The sequence below is a fragment of the Chlorocebus sabaeus genome, chromosome 25 (genome assembly GCF_047675955.1).
Source record: "Chlorocebus sabaeus isolate Y175 chromosome 25, mChlSab1.0.hap1, whole genome shotgun sequence".
NCBI classification, from domain to species: Eukaryota; Metazoa; Chordata; class Mammalia; order Primates; family Cercopithecidae; genus Chlorocebus; species Chlorocebus sabaeus.
This window is the reverse complement of record NC_132928.1, coordinates 82531597-82558674: the sequence shown is the minus strand read 5'-3', so window position 1 is coordinate 82558674 and position 27078 is coordinate 82531597. Positions and strand designations below refer to the sequence as shown.

General features: G+C 44.8%; 1 protein-coding gene and 1 pseudogene across 15 annotated transcripts in view; both read right to left on the bottom strand.

The window, feature by feature from the left end:
• Window positions 1-6209: 6209 nt before the first annotated feature.
• CATSPERE (catsper channel auxiliary subunit epsilon) overlaps window positions 6210-27078 on the bottom strand; it is a 178293-nt gene continuing 157424 nt past the window's right edge. For 13 of the 15 annotated variants that reach the window (XM_073011892.1, XM_073011898.1, XM_073011894.1 and 10 more), the window contains 2 exons: window positions 13302-13355; window positions 6229-6787 (listed from right to left, as the gene is read on the bottom strand). In XM_073011892.1, the coding sequence (XP_072867993.1) occupies window positions 6634-6787; window positions 13302-13355 (208 nt within the window). In that variant the 3' untranslated portion in view covers window positions 6229-6633. Of the gene's footprint in view, window positions 6788-13301; window positions 13356-27078 lie in introns of all 15 variants that reach the window. The other 2 variants (XM_037986085.2, XM_037986083.2) reach the window with 1 other exon arrangement.
• Window positions 24373-25986, bottom strand: LOC103230884 (RNA-binding protein Raly pseudogene; annotated as a pseudogene).

Genomic DNA, 27078 nt, shown 5'->3' with positions numbered 1-27078 from the left:
AACCAACAGCCTTGTTGACTACCTGACAATTTTGCCATTCTATTAACTGTCTCCACAACTCCCAGCAAGTTGAGCCCCCTTAGCTGCTCCTTGCCTGCTATTATGGTAATGTGGGCTCCTGCTTCTGAAGTGAAGCATCACCCCCAAGACTGTCTTATTTTGAGGCCTCATCCTCTCCATGGATGTGGATGAACCCAGACCTGTGGCTGCCTCACCAGTAGTCATCCTTAACCTGCAGAGGAGAGCCACCACTTAATGTTTCATTGACACTGGTACCCTCATCATGATGTCGTTGGGGAATGATGTGCCAACTGAACCCTCTCATGGGTCATAGTCCTCAGCTGGGTCTTCTGGCTTCATGTAACATATTCATTCCAGCCTAGCCACCTCCCTGAACCATTTCATTACCTCCTCTACCAACTGCCGGAGCACCCAGGCTTTTTCTACTTTGCTGAGAGTTGGCTGTCATTTTTTTCCAGGCTTCTAAGAGTCACCCCAGCAGTGAGTTCGCCCCATCCCCTACAGTCCATGCTGGGGTCTTCTTAAATTCCATGTCCTGAGAAAATGCCACTGAGTCCATTAATTCTTGCTTATCCAGTTTTAAAGAATCCGTAGAGGCCAGGCGCAGTGGCTCATGCCTGTAATCCTGACAGTTTGGGAGGCCGAGGTGGGTGGATCACTTGAGGTCAGGAGTTCAAGACCAGCCTGGCCAACATGGTGAAACCCCATCTCTACTAAAAAATATAAAAATTAGCCAGGCATGGTGGCACACACTTGTAGTCCCAGCTACCTGGGAGGCTGAGGTAGGGGAATCACTTGAACCTGGGAGGTGAAGGTTGCAGTGAGCTGAGATCACACCATTGTACTCCAGTCTGGGCGACAGAGTGAGACGCTGTCTCAAAAATAAATAAATAAATAAATAAATAAATAAATAAATAAAAATAAATAATTTGTAGAATCCAATCCCACACATTCCCCTGGCTCCTGCCAGTACATACATATTAGCTTTTGTAATTCTTCATTCCTTTTGAGGCCCTGCATGTCACCAGCTGGTGTATGCTGAGATTTTCACCCTAGTTTTCAGCCTGCCACACCAAGAAGAGTAGGCGGGGAGAGTTGCGGGGGGCACCTGTGGCCTGGTGAGGCCAAGGCTTCTGCAGCATCTTGTAGCACAGCAAAAGGGCTAACCCTTGATAGGGAGCAGTGGGCCATCTCTGTATGCCCAGAGCCGGGTGAGAGGGGTGGAGGTTGTAGACTTCAGCAGCATCCATCCAGATTTTCCTGTCCCAGTTTTTAGGATCAAAAGTTTTCTCTACCAGGGCCTCAGCCGCCCAGTAACAGACCTAAAGTTGCTGTGTGCAAACATTGCTGGAGCCCTGTGACTCCCAGGTCTTCAGCTCAGTGTTCAGTTGTGTCTGCCTTTTCACTAGTGGTGACGATGACCTCTTTACAAGAGACACTCTGCTTTTTATTCTTATCCCCATTAGCTGCTGTGGCTCTTGGTCTCCGCTTTCTGCAGGTCATCAGTATAACTCAATCACTGTCTTTGTGATCCCCACGTTTTTCAAATCCCTTTCCCATTGCACCTGCCATAGCTTTCCCTTCCACTGGGACGTTTTCTCAGTTCACTACCAATGAGAACATTAGCAATGGAACCACCCCCTAGAGCCAAGGACTACTGCTGACCACATATCCCTTAGGATGGCTTCCTCTCTGCCTTCTGGGTGCTGGGTGAGCCAGTCCCAAATTACCATCTGAATGCCTGATTTCTCAGACCTCTCACTTATGACTTGTGCTAATCCACAAGTCATGGTAACTGAGAAACAATTACTAACATGGGATTCAATGTGCAATGATTTCATTGAGGAAAATGCTTGTGTGAAAGAAAATAGGGAGCTGTGGAAGTTGAGAGACTACCAGACAGAGAGCGAGCGCAGGAGAGAGCTGGTGCAGATTGAGATTGGATAGAGTTGCCTAAACTGCTATGAAATCTGAGGAAGGTTTGGTAATGCCTTCACGAGTCCTTGAGCCGGGCTGTTAAGAGTCCTGTGTCTACCAGCATTGGGTCTTCCTTAGTTTCCCCAATGCACTTGGTCACAGGTGGGGAGCACCCTGAGGGGCCGTGGGCTTGGTGCAAATGTGGTGATGAGTTTCAGAGGGCAGCAGCTGATGCTCTGGGTCAGTTACACTCCTGCAGTGGGAGACGTGTGAGGCACAATCTCATGGCCTCCAGGAACCACCGATCTTCCTGCGAGCCTACCTACCTCTGTGACAGGAGGGAAGCCAGAGTTCATGAGTAACTTTCACGAAATATTCAGTTCTTAGTTTTCAGCACGAGATCTAATTCTCTCTTGTCGACTCAAGGACTTTGATCCAGTGATTACCTCTTTCCTCCTGTATCACCAGTTTCTCCTAGCTACTTGATTATTTCCACCCATATTCAGTAACATCTTCCTGACCTCACTTGTGCTCACGTGCCTGCCATTTCTTTGCTCCTTGTCAAAAACAAAAAGTGAGGGGGCACCTTCTTGAAAGAGTTGTCTATACTTTGCCTCCACTTCTTCATTTCCCGTCTCTTTGCTCACAGTAAGAGTAGCTTTACTTTTTATGATTAATTAAAACATTTAAGTACAATGTGGTGGGAAGTGGGAAGAAAGCAAATAGCATCCAAAGTTACATCATTTTGTTAGGGGGAAGGGAAGGACAGGGAGCGATTTGTTAAAGCAGTGGTCCCCAACATTGTTGGCACCAGTGACTGCTTTTGTGGAAGACAGTTTTTCCATGGATGGGGCGTGGGGAAGATAGAGGGTGGGAATGGTTTCAGGATGAAACTGTTCCACCACAGATCATCAGGCATTAGATTTTCATGTAGAGCGTGCAACCTCCATCCCTGGCACGTGCAGTTCACAATAGGATTCGCACTCCTATGAGAATCTAATGCCGCTGACCTGACAGGAGGTGGAGCTCACGCGGTAATGCTGCAGTGGGGGTTGGGGACCCCTGTGTTAAAGCATACAAATTACAGCTAGATAAAAGGAAGAAGTTCTAGTGTTCTATAGCACTGTAGGATGACCGTTAGTTAATAATGATACACAGTTTCAAATAGCTAGGAGGAGGATATTGAATGTTCCCAACACAAAGAAATGAGAAACCTTTGAGATAATGGATGTGCTAGTTACCTGATTTGGTGTCACTACACATTATATGTATAAAAACAGCACTATGTACCCCATAAATATGTACAATTATTATGTCAATTAAAAAAGATTTTCCTCAAAAAATGACATCATTTAAAGTTCGGTGACTTCGTCTTTACATGCATACATATTGGTTTACCTAGAAAGAACATTTTCCAGGCTGCTTTTGTATTGTTCCTCTTCACCCTGGTTTGGAGGGCCTAGTTTCTCTCTCTGCATCTCTTGATACAGCCCCACACCCCCTGTCATGTACACACATGTGCATGCCTGCACACACAATGTAAACAGAGTGGTATGTACACTGCTGAAACGGAGAAGGTTCCCTTCTCCCCTCGCAGGGCATGCGACGGGCGTGTGGCTTGCTGCTTTGGTGTTCTGCTCACACCTCTGGGGGAGCAGGCAGACAGGCAGGTTGTGGGGTTCCGATCACGGGCAGTGTCGAGGGGCGAGTGTTTACAGCTGAAGCCCCAGTGGGTGTGTGTTACTGGGTTCTCGTTCCGTTTAGCTGTCCGTAGGCAGCTTGTGTTAATCAGCTCAATGAGACCCCTGCCTTATTGCAAGGACAGAGGCTTTCTGCCTCCTGGGTTTCTTGCCTTGGTGTACCCGAAGAATCAGATCACACATGGGCTTGGAGAATGAATGCAAGGTTTTATTGAGTGGAAATAGCTCTCAGCAGATGGGGGAGCCAGAAGCGAGATGGTTTTCCCCTGGAGTCGAGCACTTGGCAGCCAGGTTCTCCTCCGACCGACCCGGCCAAACTCCCAAACTCCGCATGGTTCCGCTGGTCCATGGCCTGCCAGCTGTGCTCTTCAGCTCATGTGCTTCTCTCGACGTCCAGCCGCCTGTGTGTTCTTTTGCCGATGTGTGTTCCTCTTGACGTCCAGTCACTTGTTGTCTCTGCCCATTGGGGTTTTTATAGGCACAGGATGGGGTCATGGCAGGCCAGGGTGTTCTTGGGAAATGCAACATTTGGGCATGAAGGCAGGAGTGCCTGTCCTCACCTAGGTCTGTGCGCACAGGCCCAAGGGTGGATCCCTAGCCAGGGACCAGCCTTTCTCTACCCAGCCCTTCCCTGCCCCCCCTTCCATATCACTGCCATGCTTTCCTCCATGTTCTCAATCACACAACATTTATTTTGTTTGCATAACAATAGGATCATACTATAGATGCTTCTCTGTAAGTTGCTTTTCTCCTTTAACAGAACCTTGTGGAAAAATCTTCTAAATCATTTAGCACCCACTATGTGGTCAACATACAATTATTTATTCAACCACTCCCGGTTCACCTGTTGGTAGGTGTTAATTCTCTATTTCTAGAGTTTTGCCACAGCAACTAATCATGCCATCTCTCTGTCTGTATATCTGTATCTATCTATATGTATAGCGTCTCTATCTATTCATCCATCCATCTACACCCACACGCATACACATATCCTGATATATTGGTCCTCCCCATCCCACCATGTGGAACGAGTCCTAACAGTGGGGTTGCTGGGTCCAAGAGAGTCTGTATTTTTAATTTTAACAGATTTTGCCAGATTGCTTAAAAAGAAACTATAGCGATTTACATTTCCTTCAGAACTGCAAGATAATTTCCTTCCTATCCCTGACCCCCATTCCTTCTCAAGAGTATTATTACCGTTTGGAGTTTTTGCTGTCAGGTGAAAAATGTTGCCACACCATGACTTTGGTTTGTATCTTTCTGACTGACAGAAGCTCTGGCTGAGCTTCCTTAGTGGATAATCACCTGATTTTGAAGCCAGTCTGCCTGAGTTTGAATTCCAGTTTCATCACTTACCAACGATACAACCTTAGTAGATTTATTTACCCTCTCTGCCAATTTCCTCATCATCTCCATAACAGGATAATAATAGTTCTTGTTTCACAGGGTTATTGAGGAGGTTGAGTAATTAGAAAAGTTCCTGGCATATAATAAACACTAAAAAAACGTTGTTTTAAATATGTCGATTGGCCGTTTGGATATGCTCTTTTGTGAGACGACTGAAACTTTGCTCATTTTCTGTCGGGTAGTTTGTCTTTTCCCCTGCTATCTAGTTTCAGATCTTATTTCGCCTCTTTCACTACATATTTTAAAGTTTTCTTCATATAGGTCATGTTCTTCTCATATTAAATTTATATAATTTGTCACTACAATGAATAGATTCTCTTGCCAACAGATGATAACTATTATAGAGAAAGTATTGATTTGTAAATATTTGTCCAGTATAGAGTCATCAAATTCTCTTATTCTGGTAAAACTTGTTGTGAATTTTGGGCTTTCTTAGCACATAATATTATTTAAAGAGAGGATTTTGTCCCTTTTTTCCCAGCATTTGTACTGTTTATTTTATGTTTCTCTCATGACGTCAGAACTTTCAAAACAGTGATGAACAGCGGGTATCTCTGTCTTGTTCTTGATTTTGGTAAAATGAGAAATTCTTTGTGGACAACAGCTTTGATCAATGCCCGTGGAATTTCATCTTGCTTGTGATCTTCCATTCTTGATTGCCTGCACTGTGGATTTCAGACTTGTTTAGCCAGCCTCCACGATCACACAATCCAATTCTTTTAAAATAAATTTCTTTAGAGGAGAGTAAGCACGCACACGCGCGTGCACACACACACACACACACACACACCCCTCCTTCTGGTTCTGCTTCTCTGGTTGAATCTGGACTGATACATACAAATACTAATTATTTAGAAGGCTGTGGTAATATTTGGACAAATTAAGAAGCTTATTTTGAGCATCAAAGTCAAAATTTAAAACTTAGAATTAAAGTTTAGGTGTAGCTCTAAATTTCACAGGCTCACGCTTGTAATCCCATGAAAGACTGGAAAATTGCTTGAGCCCAGGAGTTCAAGACCAGCCTGGGAAACACAGCAAGACCCTGTCTCAAAAAAGTAAAATAAAATAAAATAAAATTTAGAACATCAGCTGCTCATTTCTAATATAATATATTTTACATTTCATATGTGAATTTACCAGTAGAAAAAATCTGCTTAGGGCAGGTTATTTAAATCCACACACTTTTATTAAATCCTTTATATATAAATTAACTACAGTCATATACGGTTTCATGTGAAAAGTTTCATGCAAAATAATACTTGACACATAAATATATTTTCAAAATTTCACTTTCATTCTTACAAAGGATTATAACAGTCAAATTTATTTTTTCATGCCATGTAAGAGTACACAGAGTACCTTTAAAATGAAGGCAAACACATAAAGGATTAATTTAATAACACACTGTATATGAAAACATTTCTATTTTGGAGAGGGTTCAAGAATATTTTTCAGATCTTGAATTCAGTGCCTACTATGAGCTTATATTTAGTATTCTTAATACTAAATACTAACACTCTCAATCTAAGTATAAAATACACTGTTTCTCTATATACATATATCTGTAATAAACAAACTGTCAGTTTTCCTAATTCTTCTTATGTTTTCTTTGAGGGTTGTGAAGTGGTCTATAAATATATTGTCTATAAATCCTCATGTACTGAAAGTAGCTCAAAACGAGAATAGTGAAGAAGAGCAGCATTAGGACGAAGAGGAAAGCAGCCACCAGGTAGACACTTGGACTGGAATCAGAAAAATAAGAGGCATTAGAAGTCATTGTTCACACTTTGGCTGTAATTTCTTTAAACAATTTTGAATGGCTAGCTACTATGCCATTGACAGAGAACAAATGAATAAGACGCACCGTCCAGCCTCACGGTGTTTACTTTTTAGTGTTTGAGGCTGACCAGGCGGGAAAATAGACAAGGTGATCAATGCAGTGAGAGGAGGAAATGAAGTTGTCTTTTTTTTTTTTTTTTTTTTTTGCGATGGAGTCTCACTCTGTCACCCAGCTGGGAGTGCAATGGCTCACTGGAACGCCTGTCTCCTAGGTTCAAGCCATTCTCCTGCTTCAGCCTCCCAAGTTGCTGAGATTACAGGCAGGCACCACCACGCCCAGCTAATTTTTGTATTTTTAGTAGAGTTGGGGTTTCACCATGTTGGCCAGGCTGGTCTCGAACTCCTGACCTCAAGTGATCTGCCCACCTCGGCCTCCCAAAGTACTGGGATTACAGGCGTGAGCCACCGTGCCCAGCCACACATCATGGAAGGCGTTCCAGTAGAGGGGATGTTTGAACTGAGCCTGGGCAGGAAGTTCTGTGGGAGCCACACGTCATGGAAGGCCAGGGAAGGGGATGTCTGAGCTAAGCCTGGGTAGGAGTTAGCTCGGTATGAGTATGAGTGGGAGTAGGAGTTAGCTAGTTAGCTAGATAAGAGTGGAGGAAGAGACCGAGGTGGGAACAGTGTTTCAGACAAAGGGAGAAGGGCATGGGAAGGCATGAAAACTTGGTAACACCTCAGGACCACTCCTAGACATTCTGGAACTGCAGCTCCTTCAGTATGACAGGAGCTCAGGTGCCCAGAGGAGTGGTTAGAGATGAGGATTGATAGGGGGGCAGGGCCAGATTGGAAAAACTGCTGAAGTGAAGCTAGAGAGTGGGTTTTAGCCTAAGGCAGGAGAGAGCTTCAGAGGGATGATACAGGATTGACATTTTACAGGGATGGTTCTGGAGTGTGAAGAATGGAAGAAAGCAAAGCATGAGTGTGAAGGTAGAAAAAGCAGTTACGAAGTATTTGAATAATCGAGGTAAGCTATAATGAGAGTCTTAACAAATTAATGGCGGAAGAAAGGGAGAGAAGCGGATATATTTAAGACACAGTTAGAGGTTAGATTGGCTCGATCTTGGTGATTATTAAGATGTGGGGTTTGAGAAACATGAAGGAATAAAGGTGATCTTCCTTGCATGCTCTGGAGTTAGGTTACTGTGAGAATGGTGTTACCATTCACGGATGGAGGCAATTCAGAGGGAGGAGCACTTTTTTGGGGGTATGTGCGTATATGGTTGGCTTACTTTGGTGCATATTTAATCTGAGGTCCCTGAGGGTCAGCCAGGTGTGTGTGTGTGTGTGTCTGTGTGTGTCTGTGTGTGTGTGTCTGTGTGTGTGTGTGTCTGTGTGTGTGTGTCTGTGTGAGTGTGTGTGTGTGTCTGTGTCTGTGTGTGTCTGTGTGAGTGTGTGTGTGTGTCTGAGTGTGTGTGTGTGTGTCTGTGTGTGTGTGTGTCTGTGTGAGTGTGTCTGTGTGTGTGTCTGTGTGAGTGTGTGTGTGTCTGTGTGTGTGTCTGTGTGTGTGTCTGTGTGTGTGTGTGTCTGTGTGTGTGTGTGTGTCTGTGTGTGTGTGTGTCTGTGTGTGTCTGTGTGTGTGTGTCTGTGTGTGTGTGTGAGTGTGTGCAGCACTTACTCTAGCCAGACATCTGCCTCTTCACCTGGAACTCTGCATGGGTACTGTTTTTGTTGGTTGGTTTGTTTTTTGAGATGAGGTTTCTCTCTGTTGCTCAGGCTGGAGTGCAGTGGCATGGATACGGCTCACTGCAGCCTCGACCTTCTAGGTTCAAGAGATCCTCCCACCTCAGCCTCCCAAGTAGCTGGGACTATAGACATGCACCACGAAACCTGGCTATTTTTTTGGGTGAGGAATAGAGATGGGGTCTTGCCATGTTGCCCAGGCTGGTCTTCAACTCTAGGCTCAAACAATCTGTCCAACCTAGCCTCCTAAAGTGCCGGGATTAAGGTATGAGCCACCACGCTGGGCCTGCATGAATGCTTCTGATCAGAGTGGATTTATTTCTTAAGCCAGACACTGTGCTGTTTTCTATTTGGTGTCCTGGTATCTGATATTAGTTTTGGAGTCCCTTTTAAACCATAATTATTTGGTTTCAATGTTATAGTTTCCCCAGGCTTCCTTTGTCTCACCTTTCTCCTCTGTGGCTATAAACTTAATCTGTCCCCAGTGTATGATTTCCTTCTGAGAACTCAGTTAAGCCACTTCACCATCTCATATCTGCCTGACACTGTGCATGGTTCTAGAAATACAATGACGAGTGAAAACAGACACGGTCCCCATCCTTGGGGAGCTTACATTTTAGCGGGATATAATCATTAATCAAATAATGAGAAAATAAATAAAAAATTGCAACTGTGGTAAGAACTAAGGAGAAATACACAATGCAATGAAAGCTTCTTAAAGCAGGATTTAACCTGGTAAATGGATCAAGAAATGCCTTCATGGGAAAAAGGTAATTATCTTAAAATCTGATGAATAAATAGCAGTGAAGTTGGTGAAGTGAAGTTGGTAAAGTGAAGTGTAGGTAAATAGAGGATGGAGGATTCTAGATAGAGGAAATGGCATGTGCAGAGGTCCTGCTATGGGAGAGAGCATGGAGAAGGACAGGACTGAAAGAAAGTTGCTCGATCTGGAGCTGAGAAAATGTGAAGGACATGACCGAAGATGAGACTCGAAAAGTAGGCAGGGGCTAGATCATGCAAGGATTTGTAGGCCAAAACTCCTTAAGGAGTTTTAATTTTATGGACAGAAATGTGAATGTTTCAAGCTACTAAAACTAGCATTGAAAAGATTACTGTAGCTCCAGTGAGGAGAATAAGCTAGAATAACATAGGAGTGGATGAGGGGAGATTGGTTAGGAGTCTATTGCAGAGATAATGGTAGCCTGGATTAAGGAGGTGGTGATGGAGTAAGAAGTGGATCCATTCAAGGATGATTTAGGGGATTAAATGAATGGGAGATAGTTGTGGATTGGACGAACTGGAGAGAAACAGACAGAGAGAGAGAGAGAGAGAGAGAGAGAAATGAATGTAAATCCTTGGTTTCTTGGTTTTGGTTTTGGTTTTTGACTCCTAGAAGTTTGGCTTGCATAGTTGGATGTACATTTCATGGGACAAATTGTACAGGGAACAAGTGTAGGAGGGAACATTGGAAAACAGGGTACCATTCCTATCACAGCCTGTGTGAATGGATTTTCCTGGAGCTGTGCAAGGACAATCTATATGGCTATATGTAATTGCCCTAATGGATCAGTTTTAAGATAGATTAAATAATGGGATAGGGGAGCGTGTGATAAGATCGTGAGTTCACTTTTGGACATGTCCAGTTTGACTAGTCTTTGAGACATCTAAGAGAAGAAGTTAAGTAGACAGTAGGATGTATGCCTCTGGACTGTTTTAGAGATATTATTTGGGAGTCATGTGCATATAGATGCTAATTGAAGTCATAATTGTAGATGAGCTTGCCAGAGTGAGAAGCTCAGGACAGAACTGAGCCTCATGGGAGGCCAACATTTAAAGGCTGCTAAAGGAGGGTGAGGCTTTCTTTACTAGGGAGAGAGAGGCAGTGGCTACAGAAGTTTGGGAAAACCCATGGTGTGATGCAACAGCCAAAGGAAGAGTCAACACTGAAGAAAGATCTAATAAAATAAGGACTGAAAAATATCTATTAGCTCAATGAAGGCCAAAGCTATTTCAATGAACTAATCGGTAGAGTGAAGAGATAGAAACCTGACTGGATGGATTGGAGACAGACGGCCGGACACAGGGAAATGGAGGCTGTGAGTGTAGACAATACCTTTGAGAAGTTTTGTGCTGCAAAGGAGAAACTTGAGGGTCACTAAAAACCTATTAGAAGGATCTAGTTGAGAGGGAAAGTTGAATGTACAGAAGAGAGAAGGAATAATTGATTTGAAAGTTTCCTCAGTAAGTGGAGAGGAACAGATAGTGTGCGAAGCATAGGTGGAAGAATTATATTTAAAAGGAGGACTCATATTTCCTCTGTTGTAACAGGACGGGAAGAGGAGAGGATGGATATAGATGTTCGTAGATTTTTATGTTTGCAATCAGGAATAGAGGGTGTTCCTGTCTCATGGTTTCTCATTTCTTTATGAGGTGGAAACAAGCTCACCTGACGACGATTAAGGAAAGCAGGTTTGAGGAGGAAGCTAATTAGATACAATCTGAAATCGCTGTTACAGAGAATGCTGCTCAGGTGTAGTCACAGAGAAGGTAGGTAGTTGGGGATTTGCCAGAGGGAGGAACAAATCCCAGAGGGGTGAGGGTATACTGGCAAGTGTTCTTGAAATAATGGACTTTGAAATGTAAGGAAATGCAAAGTACAAAAAGAGAGATTGAAAGTAGAGGTGGAGGTTCCAGGAAGGGTGAAGGGGGGTTGCAGTGGGTGTCGTGGAATTAACAAGCTGAAAGGACAGGAGGTCGTGATCAGAGAATGGGATGTGATGTCTCGATTGATGCTTTAGGAAGCAGAGAAGTTACAAGTAATGACAGTGTGGAAGGTGTAACTATGGGAGTGGACGGCTGAAGTGCAGTAGAGGGAGGTCGCCAAGGATGTGGTAAGGCCACGATTTTGGATGCTGGATGCGAACACTGATAGTGGGACTTGATGTGGAGAGGAAAACAGTGTGACGGGGCCACAGTTGAGAATGAATGCAGCAGACATGGTGATGAAGACAGACAGCTGGGGCTGCAGCGGACGCCATGAGCCTCAAAGGATCAGGGTATGTTTTGTGTTGGGTTTTTTGGTTTTGTTTTACAAGAACGAGGATAAGTAATGATCTGGAATTGGTAATGGACCCCCTGAGGTACACGGGAGGTGAAAGAAAAGAGCACCACTTGAGAGGCCTGAAGGTGGAGCAGTGCCTTCGGGGGAGAGCCTGGTTACCCCTAAGGAGAGAGATGGGGGGCTCAGAGGATGGTTGAAGATCTGGGTGAGTTTGCTGGTTAAAGGATGGCAATTCCAGAGAGCAGAATGGAAACACTGGGAAAGTGGTGGGGTTGAGTGCTGGGCTAGGAGCAAGGAAGTGCCGAGCTCTCCGCCTTCTACAAACTCATCTCCAGTCACTGCTCAAGAAAAGGGCTCCATTATTAAGAAAATAATCAACCACCAGCCAGCCCTGGTGTGCCTCTGCTACCCTTCAGGGCCCAGGTGTTACTGGAGGCGAACCTACAGTCACTAACCAAATAGACTGTCCTGTATGCTGTGCTCATGTGCCCTGGCTGCTGGACTCTAGCTGCTGGCAGGTGAGAGCGGGGGCAGGTGGTGAGGTCCTCCTCCTCTGCCTTTCTCCCCGCTAACTCACTTGACTCTTTCTTTGGTTGATGGGTACTTGGGTGGGCATATACCTTAATATTCATCTAAATCAAACATACCAACCCCATGATCTTAATATTCACCTAAGTCAAACATACCAACCCCATGAGGAAGAAGAGTCACTAGGAAAAGGTTGTGCCTGTTTCCCAAGGTTATGTAGAAACAACTCCTGACTTCATTTGCAGGTTATTCCCACTATTAACACTCTGTCAGCACAGAAACCCCAGGAGCCAGTCATATTTACAGTGGGGCCATGAATAGCTTCATTGTTTTCCTTATGCCCTTATTTAACAATCCTCCCCCGCTCCCCCCCCAAAAAAACCCCATAAAACAAAACCCAAACACCCAAATTCCAAACACCAGGCCCAAAACGGAGTAGCAAAGTCATTTGGGGTTCTAACTTTAGTATCGGGACTTTTCATTCTGCCCTCCAAGGGAACTGGAGCTGAGTCCAGGGAAATCCCTTTACTGTTTCCTAAGTGCATCAGAATGAGGGTCTGTGGTTGAAAGCTGACCCAGGCTTAGAGCAGAGGGCACAGCCACTGTCACCTCCCACTCCCTACCACTGCATTCTGGCATCTGCCAACTAGGAGCAGCTGAGACATGTTTGAAAGGAAGACAGTGGTGTTGAGTGGGATGGCACGAAAGGGGACCTTTGCTGCAGCAACAGTTCTCAGGAATTCCTTCCTGCTGTGTCCCTGTATACACACTATACACATATACAATTTTTAGGATGTCATATAGGGGGCAGAAGTAACAGGGCTTCAGGGAAACAGCAAGTTTCTGTCATTGGGAAGACAGATTTCACAGATAGCCTCCCAAAAATCTAAATATAGACTGATTAAAACCATTGACTTTGCAGTGAACACTTCACACGTTTTTTTGTTGTTGTTGTTTTAGGATTCATTTGCATATTATATACTGTATAATAATATTTTTCATAATAAGATTTAAGCGGGGGGCCCTGAAAACTGAGTGCACAGGCTGCTTCTGGGAGACACGGGGGGGAGGTGCTTTTCCTTTTTAGCTGCCACTTGTATCTTAGAAATTCCGTAATTAAAGTCCAGTTAGGCACCGCTCATTACCTGGGAATCAGTCCAAACGTCTCTATTGCAAACATAGCTGTTAGGTTGCAGAAACTGCAAATTAGAAAAATAATATTAAAAGATTAAATTAATTACAATATATTTTAAAATGCTCTCCATGTCTCTATGGTAACAATCAAACCATATATAATCCTAGCTAAGGTGTCATTTTCTTGACAAAGGACAGATGGATACATTCACAGAAGAGCTGTGATTATTTTTCCCTGTGTACGTCTCAGGCTTCTCTGAGATTCCTCAAGAGCTCTCTATCCTAACAGCCTTACATCATTTTGATAGTGGTTCCCAAGGCAACAGTAATAATGATATTACTAATAAGTATTGGCAGAAATAAAAAAAGCTAACCTTTATGAGTATTAATACTTTTTGAAAATGAATACTGGCAGGCACGGTGGCTCACACCTGTAATCCCAGCCTTTGGGAGGCCAAGGCGGGCAGATCACCTGAGGTCAGGAGTTCGAGACCGACCTGACCAACAGGGTGAAACCCCTTCTCTACTAAAAATACAAAAATTAGCCAAGTGTGGTGGTGGGCACCTGTAGTCACAGCTACTGGGGAGGCTGAGGCAGGAGAATCTCTTGAACCTGGGAGGTGGAGCTTGCAGTGAGCTGAGATCACGCCACTGCACTCCAGCCTAGGTGACAGAGCAAGACTCCATCTCAAAAAAAAAAAAAAAAAGAAAAGAAAGAAAATGAATACTAATTGAGCATTGCTATGTACTAGGCAGCATGTCAAATGCTTACATGCATTATCTCAGTGGATCTTCACAGCAACCCTTCCTTTTAGATGAGGAAACTCAGATGAGGAGCTCAGGCAGGTTAAGCAACTTGAGAAAGTTCACACAGCTGTTAGCAGCAGAGCTGGGATTTGAAGTCAGGTTTTTCTGACCCGGCTGCCCATCATGTTCACCTGATGTAGGCAAACTCCTTCAGGAAGCTGAGTATTGGGGGCTCCATATATAAAACTGTTATTTCTAACGTTACTGAATGTCTCTCATTGTTAGGTATATTGCTTGGAATGAGGCAGGATATAGCCAAGCAAACATTTCTGACATGATTTCACCCACCTACATGTGGGAGAACATAGAAGAAAGGAACTTATTTTTATTGCATATTTGTTATGTGCTTGGCAAAGTTAGAGATTTTTACCCAGATGCTTCATTTACTCCTCAGAATACTGTAAGGCAGGTATAATCAACCCATTCTACAGATACAGAATGGCTCAAAAAGAGTAAGCAATTTTCTTTAGACTGAGTAGCTAGTAGTGGCAAAACTGGGATTCAAACCAAAGTAGACGCTACTAATATATCAACTTGTGGAATTGGCATGTAAATACGACCCACAAACAATACAAGATACAGGGTTATACATTCTAGGCCGGGCACGGTGGCTCACGTCTGTAATTCCAGCACTTTGGGAGGCTGCGGCGGGTGGATTGCCTGAGCTCAGGAGTTGGAGACCAGCATGGGCAACATGGTGTAACCCCGTCTCTACTAAAATACAAAAAATTAGCCAGGTGTGGGGGTCTGCGCCTGTAGTCCCAGCTACTTGCGAGGCTGAGGCAGGAGAATTGCTTGAACCAGGGAGGCGTAGGTTGCAGTAAGCGGAGATCGCACCACTGCACTTCAGCCTGGGCAACAGAGCGAGACTCCATCACACACACAAAAAAAGTGAGTGATGTAGACACCTATCACGGGAATGTTCACAGCATGGCAAAGGGGCTTGTGTTGGGTCCTAAAGGTTGGTAGGATCTAAATCTGTCTAGAGAGCAATACGAAGTCAAACTCAGGAGAGGAAGGGGTTATACAGAAAAGTAACTGCAGTGGCTGGGCGCGGTGGCTCAAGCCTGTAATCCCAGCACTTTGGGAGGCCGAGACAGGCGGATCATGAGGTCAGGAGATCGAGACCATCCTGGCTAACATGGTGAAACCCCGTCTCTACTAAAAATACAAAAAAAACTAGCCGGGCGAGGTGGCGGAGTCCCAGCTACTCAGGAGGCTGAGGCAGGAGAATGGCGTGAACCCGGGAGGCGGAGCTTGCAGTGAGCTGAGATCCGGCCACTGCACTCCAGCCTGGGCGACAGAGCGAGACTCTGTCTCAAAAAAAAAAAAAAAAAAAAAAAGAAAAATAACTGCAGAATTTTGCCAGCTCATATAAGCAATACCCTAAGAATATGTATAGAAAAAATGAATTCTGAGAGTGTTAGACCAAGGAAGTGTAAGCATAACTAGGTCATATTCGATTGTTGATACTAATGCATTAAATGAACTTGAGAGGACAGCCACCCTTTATTATAACGTATAGAAATAAGTAGAAAGACTTAGAGAAAGGGAAATACTGGAGTGAACTGATCAGATGTGAACACTCATTCTCCCTGAGATAGGACCCATACGATACTCATTCACCATGGCATTGAGAACTACAGTGACAGAAACAACAAAGTGTTGATCCCAGAACACTTAATGGTAAACTTCCTGCATGCTAACCTTCCTCTCAAAGTTTCCTTTCCAGGGAACCTGCAACACCTAGAATAACTCAATTTAAGTTTTTTGGTTGAACTGTTCAGAAGACTGATGAGTTTTGGGGACTGACAGAATATTATGAGATTAATCAGTAGTGGCTATCTCCCCCCACAATGTATTCTCATCAAAGAAGCAAATCCATACCACCCTCAGCGTCTGATAAGCAGCCATTCATTTAGCAAATTATTCCCTCCTCCCCACACCACTATCATGTAAACCTTTAACAAACTGCTGTTCCAACCTGAATGAGTTTTGAATTCCAGACACTTAAATATGTTACACTGTATAGAAAACAGTAAAACTCAAAAAGTACATGTGATACGGGAGCTTTCACCACCATCCCTCAACACTCTGATACCTGCAGAGCAAAGAACATGAGCTTTGCTATCAGACTGACTGAGGCTCAAGTCTGGTTTCACTACATTGTCTGTGGTCCTGGGCGAGAAACCCAGCAGGCTGAAAGGAGCAGAGGCCATTTGCTTTCACCCGGGGAATACCCTAATCCACCTCCCTTCTTGCTTCAGGACCACATCCACTCTATGATCCTGCTGTCATGGAGTTTGTTTTTATCATCATCTCATAGAACATCATGCTGGTCCACTATACTGATGAGACATGACCTGGAGGGCAGGAGGTAGCAGATGCTGCAGATATATTAGTAAAATAAAGGAGACAAGGCCAAGTGTCGTGGCTCACACCTGTAATGCCAGTAGTTTGGGAGACTGAGGCAGGTGGATTGCTTGAGGTCAGGAGTTTGAGACCAGCTTGGCCAACATGGCAAAATCCCGTCTCTATTAAAAATACAAAAATTAGCCAGGCATGGTGGTGCATGCTTGGAATCCCAGCAACTCGGGAGGCTGAGGCACAAGAATTGCTTGAGCTTGGGAGGCAGGGGTTGCACTGAGCTGAGATCACGCCACTGTACTCCAGCCTGGACCACAGACCAAGACTGTGTCTCAAAAACAAAAGATAAAGGAGACAAGGCCAAGTCTGCTGGCTCCCACCTGTAATCCCAGCACTTTGGGAGGATTGATTGAGGCAAGGAGTTCAAGACCAGGCTGGGCAACATAGCAAGACCTTGTCCCTACCAAAAAAAAAAAAAAAAAGGTAAGAGAGAGAAATCCCACGAGTTGTGGGGTACATGGTGCACTGTTGAGAGTCAAAGACAAGTTCCTGCTTTTTATACTTCTTCCACAAGAAAGGGATGTGCCTTTTTATGGCACACTTTGGATTTTGGAGGCAACATGTACCACACATAATTTGGATGTGCTTCTCCAAATATGCAGAGGGACCTGAAAGTCAGCCCGAATGGGGTCCAGGGTGAAGAGCCTGTCTAGATGGTCCAGGTGATGCAAACAGGGCTGAGATCTGGCTCTTATGGCCTAACAGATCTAAAGGTGCTTGATATGTCTGGCAGATGAGGAGGCTGTGCGATTGTGGAAGTTCTGATGGGGAATATCAGCAGATGCCTCTACAGTTTTGAAGCAAATGCAAGTACTCTTGGGCAAGTAACAGTTCCCTTGAGAAACAGCTCATGGTTTAGTTACTGGCAGAAACTGAACTTCTGACCCCCAAACACCAAGTAACCATGAAACCTGGGTTGCCTCTCATAGCTGAGTGTTTGTCTTGTCTCTAACACCAGGAAGTCGAAAGTGCTCAAATGAACTCTGTCATGAAGTGTAAGTACAGAACTGGTCTTGGGATGCCGAAATGCACAAATAAGCATGTGAACAGCTGACTCAGCTCCTGTTTGCCTAGATGTGGGGAGTTCCCCACTGACTATAAAGAAAAAAATACGAGAAAGATTTACAGATTGCTCTGAATCCAGATGTGGACAGCTGTGGCACTATAGCTCCATCCACATGTAATCGTGAGGAACAGTGGAGAAGAAAAGGCCTCCGAGCATAAAAATCTTCAAGTGCGATAATTTTCCCACTTTTCCTAATAGGAGAGGTGGCCTGAGGCATAATCACGGGCAGGGGTAAATATGTGGCGACATGGCCAGGACTTGGAAAAAACAAGAGTTGATGAGAAGAAATATGAGGGAAAAGCATGTAGATGAAATTCTTAGAATGAGACCAGTATATCTGAATTTTGGGGTTTTATGTGAATGTTTATCAAAACACCTTTACTAGAGAGGAAGCTCTTACCTTATCACCCGAGCACCACATGGTTGGCCTCTTTCCCCAGCTACTCGAATGCTTGCTCATGGGCTCATAAACAATGTGACTGTGCTGCCTAGGATGGCCTTATAAGCACGGATTTCCCTTACCAAGGATGACCTGGATACCACCACTACAAAATACCATACAGTAGTCCCCCTTTATCCACAGAGGACAGTTCCAAGACCCCCAGTAGATGCCCGAAACCATGGATAGTACCAGACCCTACATATAACTATGTTTTTCCTATACATACAAACGTATGATAGAGTTTAATTTATAAATGAGGCACAGTAAGAGCTGAACAATAACTAGTAATAAAACAGAACAATTATAACAACATGACAGAATCACTACTTTTGCACTTTGTGGCCATTACAAAGTAAAGTAAGGGTTACGGGAACACAACAGTATTGCTTTAATGCTACAATGGATCTGATAGCCAGGATGGCTATTAAGTGACTATCGGGCAGGTTGTGCACATAGCACTGATAGACTAGACAGATCATTCACATCCCAGGCTGGACGAGGTGGGACAGTGCTACATTTCATCATGTTGCTCAGAATGGCATGCAATTTAAAATCTATGAATTGTTTACCTCTGGAATTTTCCATCTCATATTTTTGGACCACTGTTGATTACAAGTAAGTGAAATCACGGAAAGCGAAACTGTGGATCAGGAGAAATAGCATGCAGGTATACCTTGTTTTGTTGAGTTTCACTTTATTGTGCTTCGCAGATACTATGAATGGTACCAATAGACTTGCTCAACACAGGATGACCACAAACCTTCAATTTTTATAAACGTGCTTGCTTTGTGTCTATCACATTTTGGTAATTCTCACAGTATTTCAATTTTTTTTTTTTTTTTTTTTAACAGGGTCTTGCTCTGTCATCAGGCTGGAGTGCAGTGGCACAGTCACAGCTCTCTGCAGCCTTGACCTTCTGGGCTCAAGTGATTGTCCCTCTCAGCCTTCTGAGTAGGTAGGACTACAGACACATGCCACCATGCTCAGATAATATTTTTTTTAAAAAATGTTGTAGTGATGGGATCTCACTATGTTGCCCAGGTGGGTCTTGAACTCCTGGCTTCAAGCTATTATCTCGCTTTGGCCTCCCAAAGTGTCAGCCTTTTTCATTATTATTCTATCTGTTATAGGATGTGTGGTCAGTGATCTCTGATGTTACTACTGAAAGTGTCCTGGTGCACCATGAACTGTGACCATATACGATAGTGGGCTTAATCAATGTTATGTACGCTCTGACTGCTCGCTGACCCCCAGCCCCCCTCTCTCCAATCAGCCTCCCTACTCCCTGAGACATGGCAATATTGAAATTAGGCCAGTGAATAACCTTAAAATAGCCTCTACGTGTTCAAGTAAAAGGAAGAGGCACATGTCTCTCACTCTAAATCAAAAGCTAGAAATGATTAAGCTTCGTGAGGAAGGCATGTTGAAAGCTGAGACAGGCTGAAAGCTTGGCCTCTGGCACCAACAGCCACATCGTGAATGCAAAGTTTCTGCAGGAAAATTAAAAGTGCTACTCTAGTGAACACATGAATGGTAAGACAGTGAAACAGCCTTATTACTGATATAGAGAAAGTTTGAATGGTCTGGACAGATAATCAAACCAGCCACAACATCTCTTAAATCAAAGCCTAATTTAGAGCAAGGTCCTAGCTCTCTTCAATTCTAGAAGGCTGAGAGAAGTGAAGAAGCTGCAGAAAGAAGGTTTGAAGCTAGAAGAGGTTGGTTTATGAGGTTTAAGGAAAGAAGCCATCTGCATAACATAAAATTACATGGCGAAGCAGCAGGTGCTGATGGAGGGGCTGCAGCAATGATCCAGAAGATCTAGCTAAGATGATTGATGAAGGTGGCTACCCTCCACAACAGATTTTCAGTGTGGATGAAGCAGACTTCTGTTGGAAGAAGATGCCATCTAGGACTTTCTTTTTTTGTTTTTGTTTTTGTTTTTTTTGAGGTGGAATGTTGCTCTTGTTGCCCAGGCTAGAGTGCAGTGGCGTGATCTTGGCTCACTGCAACCTCTACCTCCTGGATTCAAGCGAGTCTCCTGCCTCAGCCTCCCAGGTAGCTGGGATTACAGGCACCCACCACCACACCTGGCTAATTTTGTATTTTTAGTAGAGATATGGTTTCACAATGTTGGTCAGGCTGGCCTCTAACTCCTGACCTCAGGTGATCACCCACCTCGGCCTCCCAAAGTGCTGGGATTACAGGTGTGAGCCACCATGCCCGGCCTCACCTAGAACTTTCACAGCTAGAGAAGAGAAATCAGTACCTGGCTTCAGAGCTTCAAAGGATAAGCTGACTTTCTTGTTAGAGGCTAATGTAGCTGATGATTTTAAGTTAAAGCCAGCACTCATTTACCATTCCAAAAATTTTAGGGCCCTTCAGAATTATGGTAAGTCTACTCTGCCTGTGCTCTTTAAGTGGAATAACAAAGCCTGGATGACAGCATGTCTGTTTACAGAATGCTTTACTCACTATTTTAAGCCCACTGCTGAGACCTACTCTCAGGACAAAAAAAAAAAAAAAAAGATTCCTCTCAAAATATTACTACTTGGCCGGGCATGGTGACTCACACCTGTAATCCCAGCACTTTGGGAGGCTGAGGCAGGAGGATTGCTTGAGCCCAGGAGTTTGAAACCAGATTGGGCAACAGAACCAGATCCTCTCTCTTATTTTAAAAAGTAAAATTAAAAAAAAAAAAAAAATAGGCCAGGTACGGTGGCTCATACCTGTAATCCCAGCACTTTGGAAGGCCAAAGCGGGTGGATCACAAGGTCAAGAGATCGAGACCATCCTGGCCAACATGGTGAAACCCCGTCTCTACTAAAAATACAAAAATTAGCTGGGTGTGGTGGCACATGCCTGTAGTCCCAGCTACTCGGGAGGCTGAGGCAGGAGAATCGCTTGAACCCTGGAGGTGGAGGTTGCAGTGAGCCGAGATCGCGCCACTGCACTCCAGCCTGGCAACAGAGTGAGACTCTGTCTAAAAAAAAAAAAAAATAATAATAATAAAAATAACCCCCCCCCAAAGCAAAATATTACTACTCATTGACAATGCACCTGGTCACCCAAGAGCTCAGATGGAGATGTTCAAGGAGATCAATGTTGTTTTCATGCCTATTATGCCTACTAACACAATATTCATTCCGCAGCCCATGATCAATGAGTAAGTTTGACTTCCAAGTCTTACTACTTAAGAATTACATCTCATAAGTCTATAGCTGCCATGGATAGTAAATCCTCTGATGTATGTGGACAAAATAAATTGAAAACCTGGAAAGTATTTACCATTCTAGATGCCACTGAGAACATTCATGATCATGGGAGAAGGTAAAAATATCAACATTAGCAGGAGTTTGGAAGAAGTTGACTCTAACCCTCATGATGGCTTTGAGGGACTCAAGACTCCAGTGGAGGAAATCACTGTAGATGTGGCAGAAATAGCAAGAGATGTAGAATTAGAAGTGGAGTCTGAAGATGGAACTGAATTGTCGCAATGTCATGATAAAACTTGAATGGATGATAGTGCTTTGCTTCTCATAAATGAGCAAAGAAAGTGGTTTCTTTCTTTCTTTTTTTTTTCTTTTTCTTTGATGGACTCTTGCTCTGTCACCCAGGCCAGAGTGCAATGGCACAATCTCGGCTCACTGCAACCTCTGCCTCCGGGTTCAAGCAATTCTCCTGCCTCAGCCTCCCAAGTAGCTGGGATTACAGGCACCCACCACCAAACCTGGCTAATTTTTGGTATTTTTAGCAGAGACGGATTTTCGCCATCCAGGCTGGTCTCGAACTCCTGACTTCAAGTGATCCACCTGCCTGTGCCTCCCAAAGTGCTAGGATTACAGGCATGAGCCACCGCACCCAGTGGTGCTTTCTTGAGATCAGATCTACTCCCGGTGAAGTTGCTGTAAATACTGTTGAAATAACAGTGTTTATCATATTACATACATTTAGTTGATAAAGCAGTGGCAAGATTTGAGACGACTGACTCCAGTTTGGAAAGTTCCACTGTGCGTAAAATGCTGCCCAACAGCATGGCATGCTACATTGAAATCTTTCATGAAAGGAATAGTTGCAGCAAAGTTCACTGTTGCCTTATTTTAAGAAACTGCCACAGCCACCCCAACCTTCAGCAACCACCACCCCAATTAGTCAGCATCCATCAACACTGAGGCAAGACCTTCACCAACAAAAAGATTATGACTTGCTAAAAGCGCAGATGATTGTTGGCATTTTTTAGCAACAAAGTATTTTTAAAATTAAGCTAGTTATATATTTTTTAGACAATGTGCAATGCTGTTGCACACTTAATAGGCTACAGTATAGTGTAAACATAAGATTTGTACGCATTGGGAAACCAAAAAATTCACATGACTCGCTTTACTGCGGGGGTCTGGAACTAAACCTACAGTATCTCTGGGGTGTGCCTGTATTTGGCAGTGGCAGCAACTAGCCAAAGCCTTGTATGTGTGTGTGAATCCAGAGGTATCCGACAGCCATCTGGAGCCAGGTGGATTATGGCATGGAGGGGACAGTGATTTATTCTTTCTGTGACAATTTTGGGATTTGAATTTGCCTTTTCTACAAAGCCTCTGCCTGCACCACCACACAGGGATATAACGAGTGTCGTGTGTATTTTCATGTTATCCCCACAAGATTGCTCCTAGCCAAGGAACTCATTTTATAGCAAAAGAAGGCAGCGAGGTGGTGGCTCACACCTGTAATCCTAGCACTCTGGGAGGCCAAGGTGGGCAGATCACCCGAGGTCAGGAGTTCGAGACCAGCCTGGCCAGCATGGCAAAACCTCATCTATACTAAAAATACACAAATTAAACAGGCGTGGTGGTGGGTGCCTGTAGTCTCAGCTACTTGGGAGGCTGAGGCATGAGAATAGCTTGAATCTGGGAGGTGGAGGTTGCAGTGAACTGAAATCATGCCACTGTACTGCACTTCAGCCTGGGTGACAGAGCAAGACTCAGTCTCAAAAAAAAAAAAAAAAAAAAAAAAAAAAAAAAATAAGGCAAAGGGCTGATACACATGTAATTCACTGGCCTCACAGAATAGTAGCGTGGACTTTTAAGGCTGCTATTTATTATGAGGGTAACCATAATTACTGGCTACCTAGGACACTTTTGGTATTACACCTGCTGCTTGGGTGTAAATGTTAATAAAGTTTTATTTTACTCGCAGAAGTGCTCTGGTATGGATGATTATATTGTAAAGCTGTGAAGCCAGCGGGAAAGGTTATCTGTGAAGTTGGGGAATTCTCTTTCGATGAAGTACATACTTTTGTCAGTGAGTAAGATCTGGAGGTGTTTCTCCCACAGCCAGAATACGGGAATCTCAGAACCAAGCGATGGAACTGGGAGTGGAATTTCACGATTTCACTTATAGCCCCAGGAATGTAAAGATAAGGACTGCTAAGAGCTCAGATTCCTTAGTAGTGAAAATTGACAGCCTGGCCAACATGGTGAAACCCCGTCTCTACTAAAAATACAAAAATTAGCCAGGCGTGGTGGCACATGTCTGTAATCCCAGCTACTCAGGAGGCTGAAGCAGGAGAATCTCTTGAACCCGGGAGGTGGAGGTTGCAGTGAACTGAGATCGCGCCACTGCACTCCAGCCTGGGTGACAGAGTGAGACCCTGTCTCAAAACAAAACAAACAAACAAAACAAAACAAAACACACACACAGAGAAAATTAAGGTTATTCTACTAGGAAATAAACCTGAAATACTGGCTAAAGACATAGTGAACATAGGTTAGAAAATGGAGAAAATAAAAAATACTAACTATAGCTTCATGATCACATGTAGATACTAGGAATACAGTATCTGTACTTATTTTCTACCTAGCTGTCATCTATTTGAACTGATCTTTCTTTGTCCCATTTCCCCTACTCTTTTATGGAAGGTGTGTTGGTAGTGGTAAACTCTGCCACCATAAAGGCCACAAGGTACAGAATAGGAAGGCAGGATCATGACAAAATTAAAGGAGGCCTGGGTATCATTCAGACTTTGGACTTGGGGCTAGCTGTGAGGCTTCAGTTTGTTCTCTTTTGCGGGGCTAATAAGTACATTTGTGACCATGTAGGGTTAATGACACTATGGTAGGTGGAGATATTTGGAAGTTGAAGTTTTTTGGAAAAGTAAATGAGGATGTGGACTGTTGAGGACATTTGTTCTTTCCATTGACTAATTTTCTTTTCGTGAATGTCATCTTTTGTTTAATCTGTGTATTGAGTTTTTAGTTAAGTTGATTATATTTTTCGTTTTTAGAAATTTTCTCTGTTTCTTTCCAGGTCTTCTGGTCAGCTTGGATAGTTTCTTCTTTCATCGTACTTTCTTTTTTTTTTTTTGGGATCCAATCTCTTTATTGTCAGGGTCCCCTCCCTGTGGCCCCCCGCCAAACCTATAGAAAAAACCCAAGCCTAGGAGTGTCCTGGGGAGGGGAGGCAGTGTGGGGAAACTCCTGTGCTCTACCCTCTGGCCTGGGCAGTGCAGACAGGGAGGGCTCATGGGGAAGGAGTAGGCCAGTAACTCCACCTGCAGAGGACATGGCACTGGCTGGGATGCGTTGGGGGAGGAGACACCTGCTGCCAGCTTTCCTCTGGTACCCGCTGGGGGGTGGCATCCAGGGTTGGGTGCCCGGCTTGAGGCCTGGGGCAGCGATGCCCTTCACCTGCTGGTGGCCATTGCTCCTGTCAGGCTGCTTACTGCAAGGCCCCATCATCCGCGTCTGTGTCCTGGCTGTGTTCCAGCTCTTCCTCGCTGTGTGTCAGCAGCCCCTCCTCATCGCCGTCGTCTCGGGTCCGTGCTTCTCCCTGGGGCAGGCCTGCCTCAGAAGTCGTGTTCTCTTGGGGGGCTGGTGCCCGGCTGCCGCTACTGCCACCACCGCCGCCACCGCCACCGCCGCCGCCGCCACCGCCACCACCGCCGCCGCTGCCGCCACTGCCACCACCACCGCCACCGCTGCTGGCACCACCTCCATCACCCTTCTTCTTGCCATCTGGATTGGCCTTTTGCTCCGCAGCGATCTGCTCCAAGCGGCTCAGCAGGGCATCGATATTGGACTTGATCTGTGTCAGCTCCGTCTTGATGGCCTGCAGCTCACTGCTCTTTAATTTGATCTTGGCTGAGCTGGTGGTGATGGCTGTGGAGCGGGCAAAGAGCTTGACAGGTATGTTAGTTTTGACACGCCGGACCAAAGGGACTGTGACCCGGGGTCGCTTCACAGGGACTGCCCTGGGTACTGGCACCGGCGACAGACGGCCCCGGTAGTCGAAGAGCCTGTATATGGCAGATGCTGCTCTCTTTAGCCCCTTGGGTCTGTCAGGCTTAGGCTCTCCAGCCATGTTGATGTCCAGGGTCTGCCCGGCCAGCACCCGCCCATTCTCTCCCAGCACAGCTGCCCGGGCATGGCGCTCGTTGGAGTACTGAACAAAGGCATAGCCCTTGTGCACAGAACAGCCGGCCACACGGCCATACTTAGAGAAGATGGTCTCCACATCTGACTTCTTCACCAGAGCTGTGTTGAGGTTTCCAATGAACACTCGAGAGTTGATGGACTTGGGGTCATTCTTGTTGGTTACGTTGCTTGCCTGCATCTTCAAGGACATGGTGCCTACCAGTAACAATGCTGAGCTTAGCCAGCCGTTTCCTCCTTTGGGTTACAGGGTCAGCACCACCTGCCTCCGGGAATAGGGCTCACCCGCGCCGAGAGGTCTGGAGGAAGCCGCGCGGCTGGGAAGGAGGCGGTACTGTCGCACTCGGGGACGTAAGGGAGGGAGGAAAAGGGCAGCTGCGGCGGGAGGAGGCTGGGCACACGCGGGGGAGTCGTCGTCGTCGTCGTCGCCGCCGCCGCTGCCGCCGCCGCCGCCGCCGCTACCGCCCCCTCAGCTTCTCCGGGTTCCGCTGCCCCGCGCCCGCGCCGCTTGCGCGCCCCGCCGCACTGACTCTCATCGTACTTTCAGAGCTCTCTTATAAATACATTTCAGCATTTAAGCTTACATATTTTGTATTCTGTATGTAATAAACCCAATATTGGAAACTTTGTAGGTTGATTTTGTGGATTGTTGTTTCTGTTGACCCTTGTTCATGATTTCTTCTTCTCTTATGTTTTGTTGGTTGGTGCTTTTCCTTTGGGAATTTTCTGAGGCTTGAGCTTAAAGCACAGTCCTCCAGAGGGGGGGTACATTTGCTTCTGCTGAGCATATTGGAGGCACTCATAGGCTGGGGCCACTTTAAATTTGTGACTAGATTATTCTTTTTGGACAGTCAGCTAATATGAAATCCAGGCTTAAATCTATTCAGTGTACATTTGTAGTTAAAACTCTTAGGGAATAATTTTATTTTATTTTTTTAAATCTGGAGCCAGGATTGATTCAGGCATGTATTCTTGCCATCTTCCCTAAGGATTCTGCCCTTCAAAGCCTTAGGTTCTTTGATCTACTCTCCATCTCTACTAGGGCCCCACACTTGTTCTCCTTTCTCCTACATGTTGCCTTGTGATCCAGGTCACCAGGGATACGCAGATAACCCTAGGGAGGATAGAGTGTCTTTAGATAACTCCAACAGGATGTAAGGAATTTGCACTTTTTCGGAATTTCTGGCCTACAAATAATTCCCTCAGTTTCCCATCCATGTGGCCATGCATTTAAAAGGTGTATGCGTGTTAAATGTACTGTGCAGGAAAGGCTTTCCCTGAACACTATATCTGTCATATTGTAAGAAATAGAATGCTATTTATATTTTTTAGTTTCTAGCCTGAATTGTAGTCTATAAAATGATGTTCTTTCACTTGTTAAAATTTTATTTTTGGTTCACCATAAGATTATTGTCACTTACAGTGTCTCCCCAGGCACTGGGAGAGAATGTGTGTGCTCTGTAGGAATTGTAAGATGCGGCAGATCCTCCCCACTACCCACTCAGTGTGCTTCTATTCTGAAGTGAATGAGAGATGGGAAACTGGAATCTTCCCTTTTCATAGTTGGTCTTAGTTCTGCTGAGCCTTTCACATGTGAACATCTTACACAACAAAGATGATTC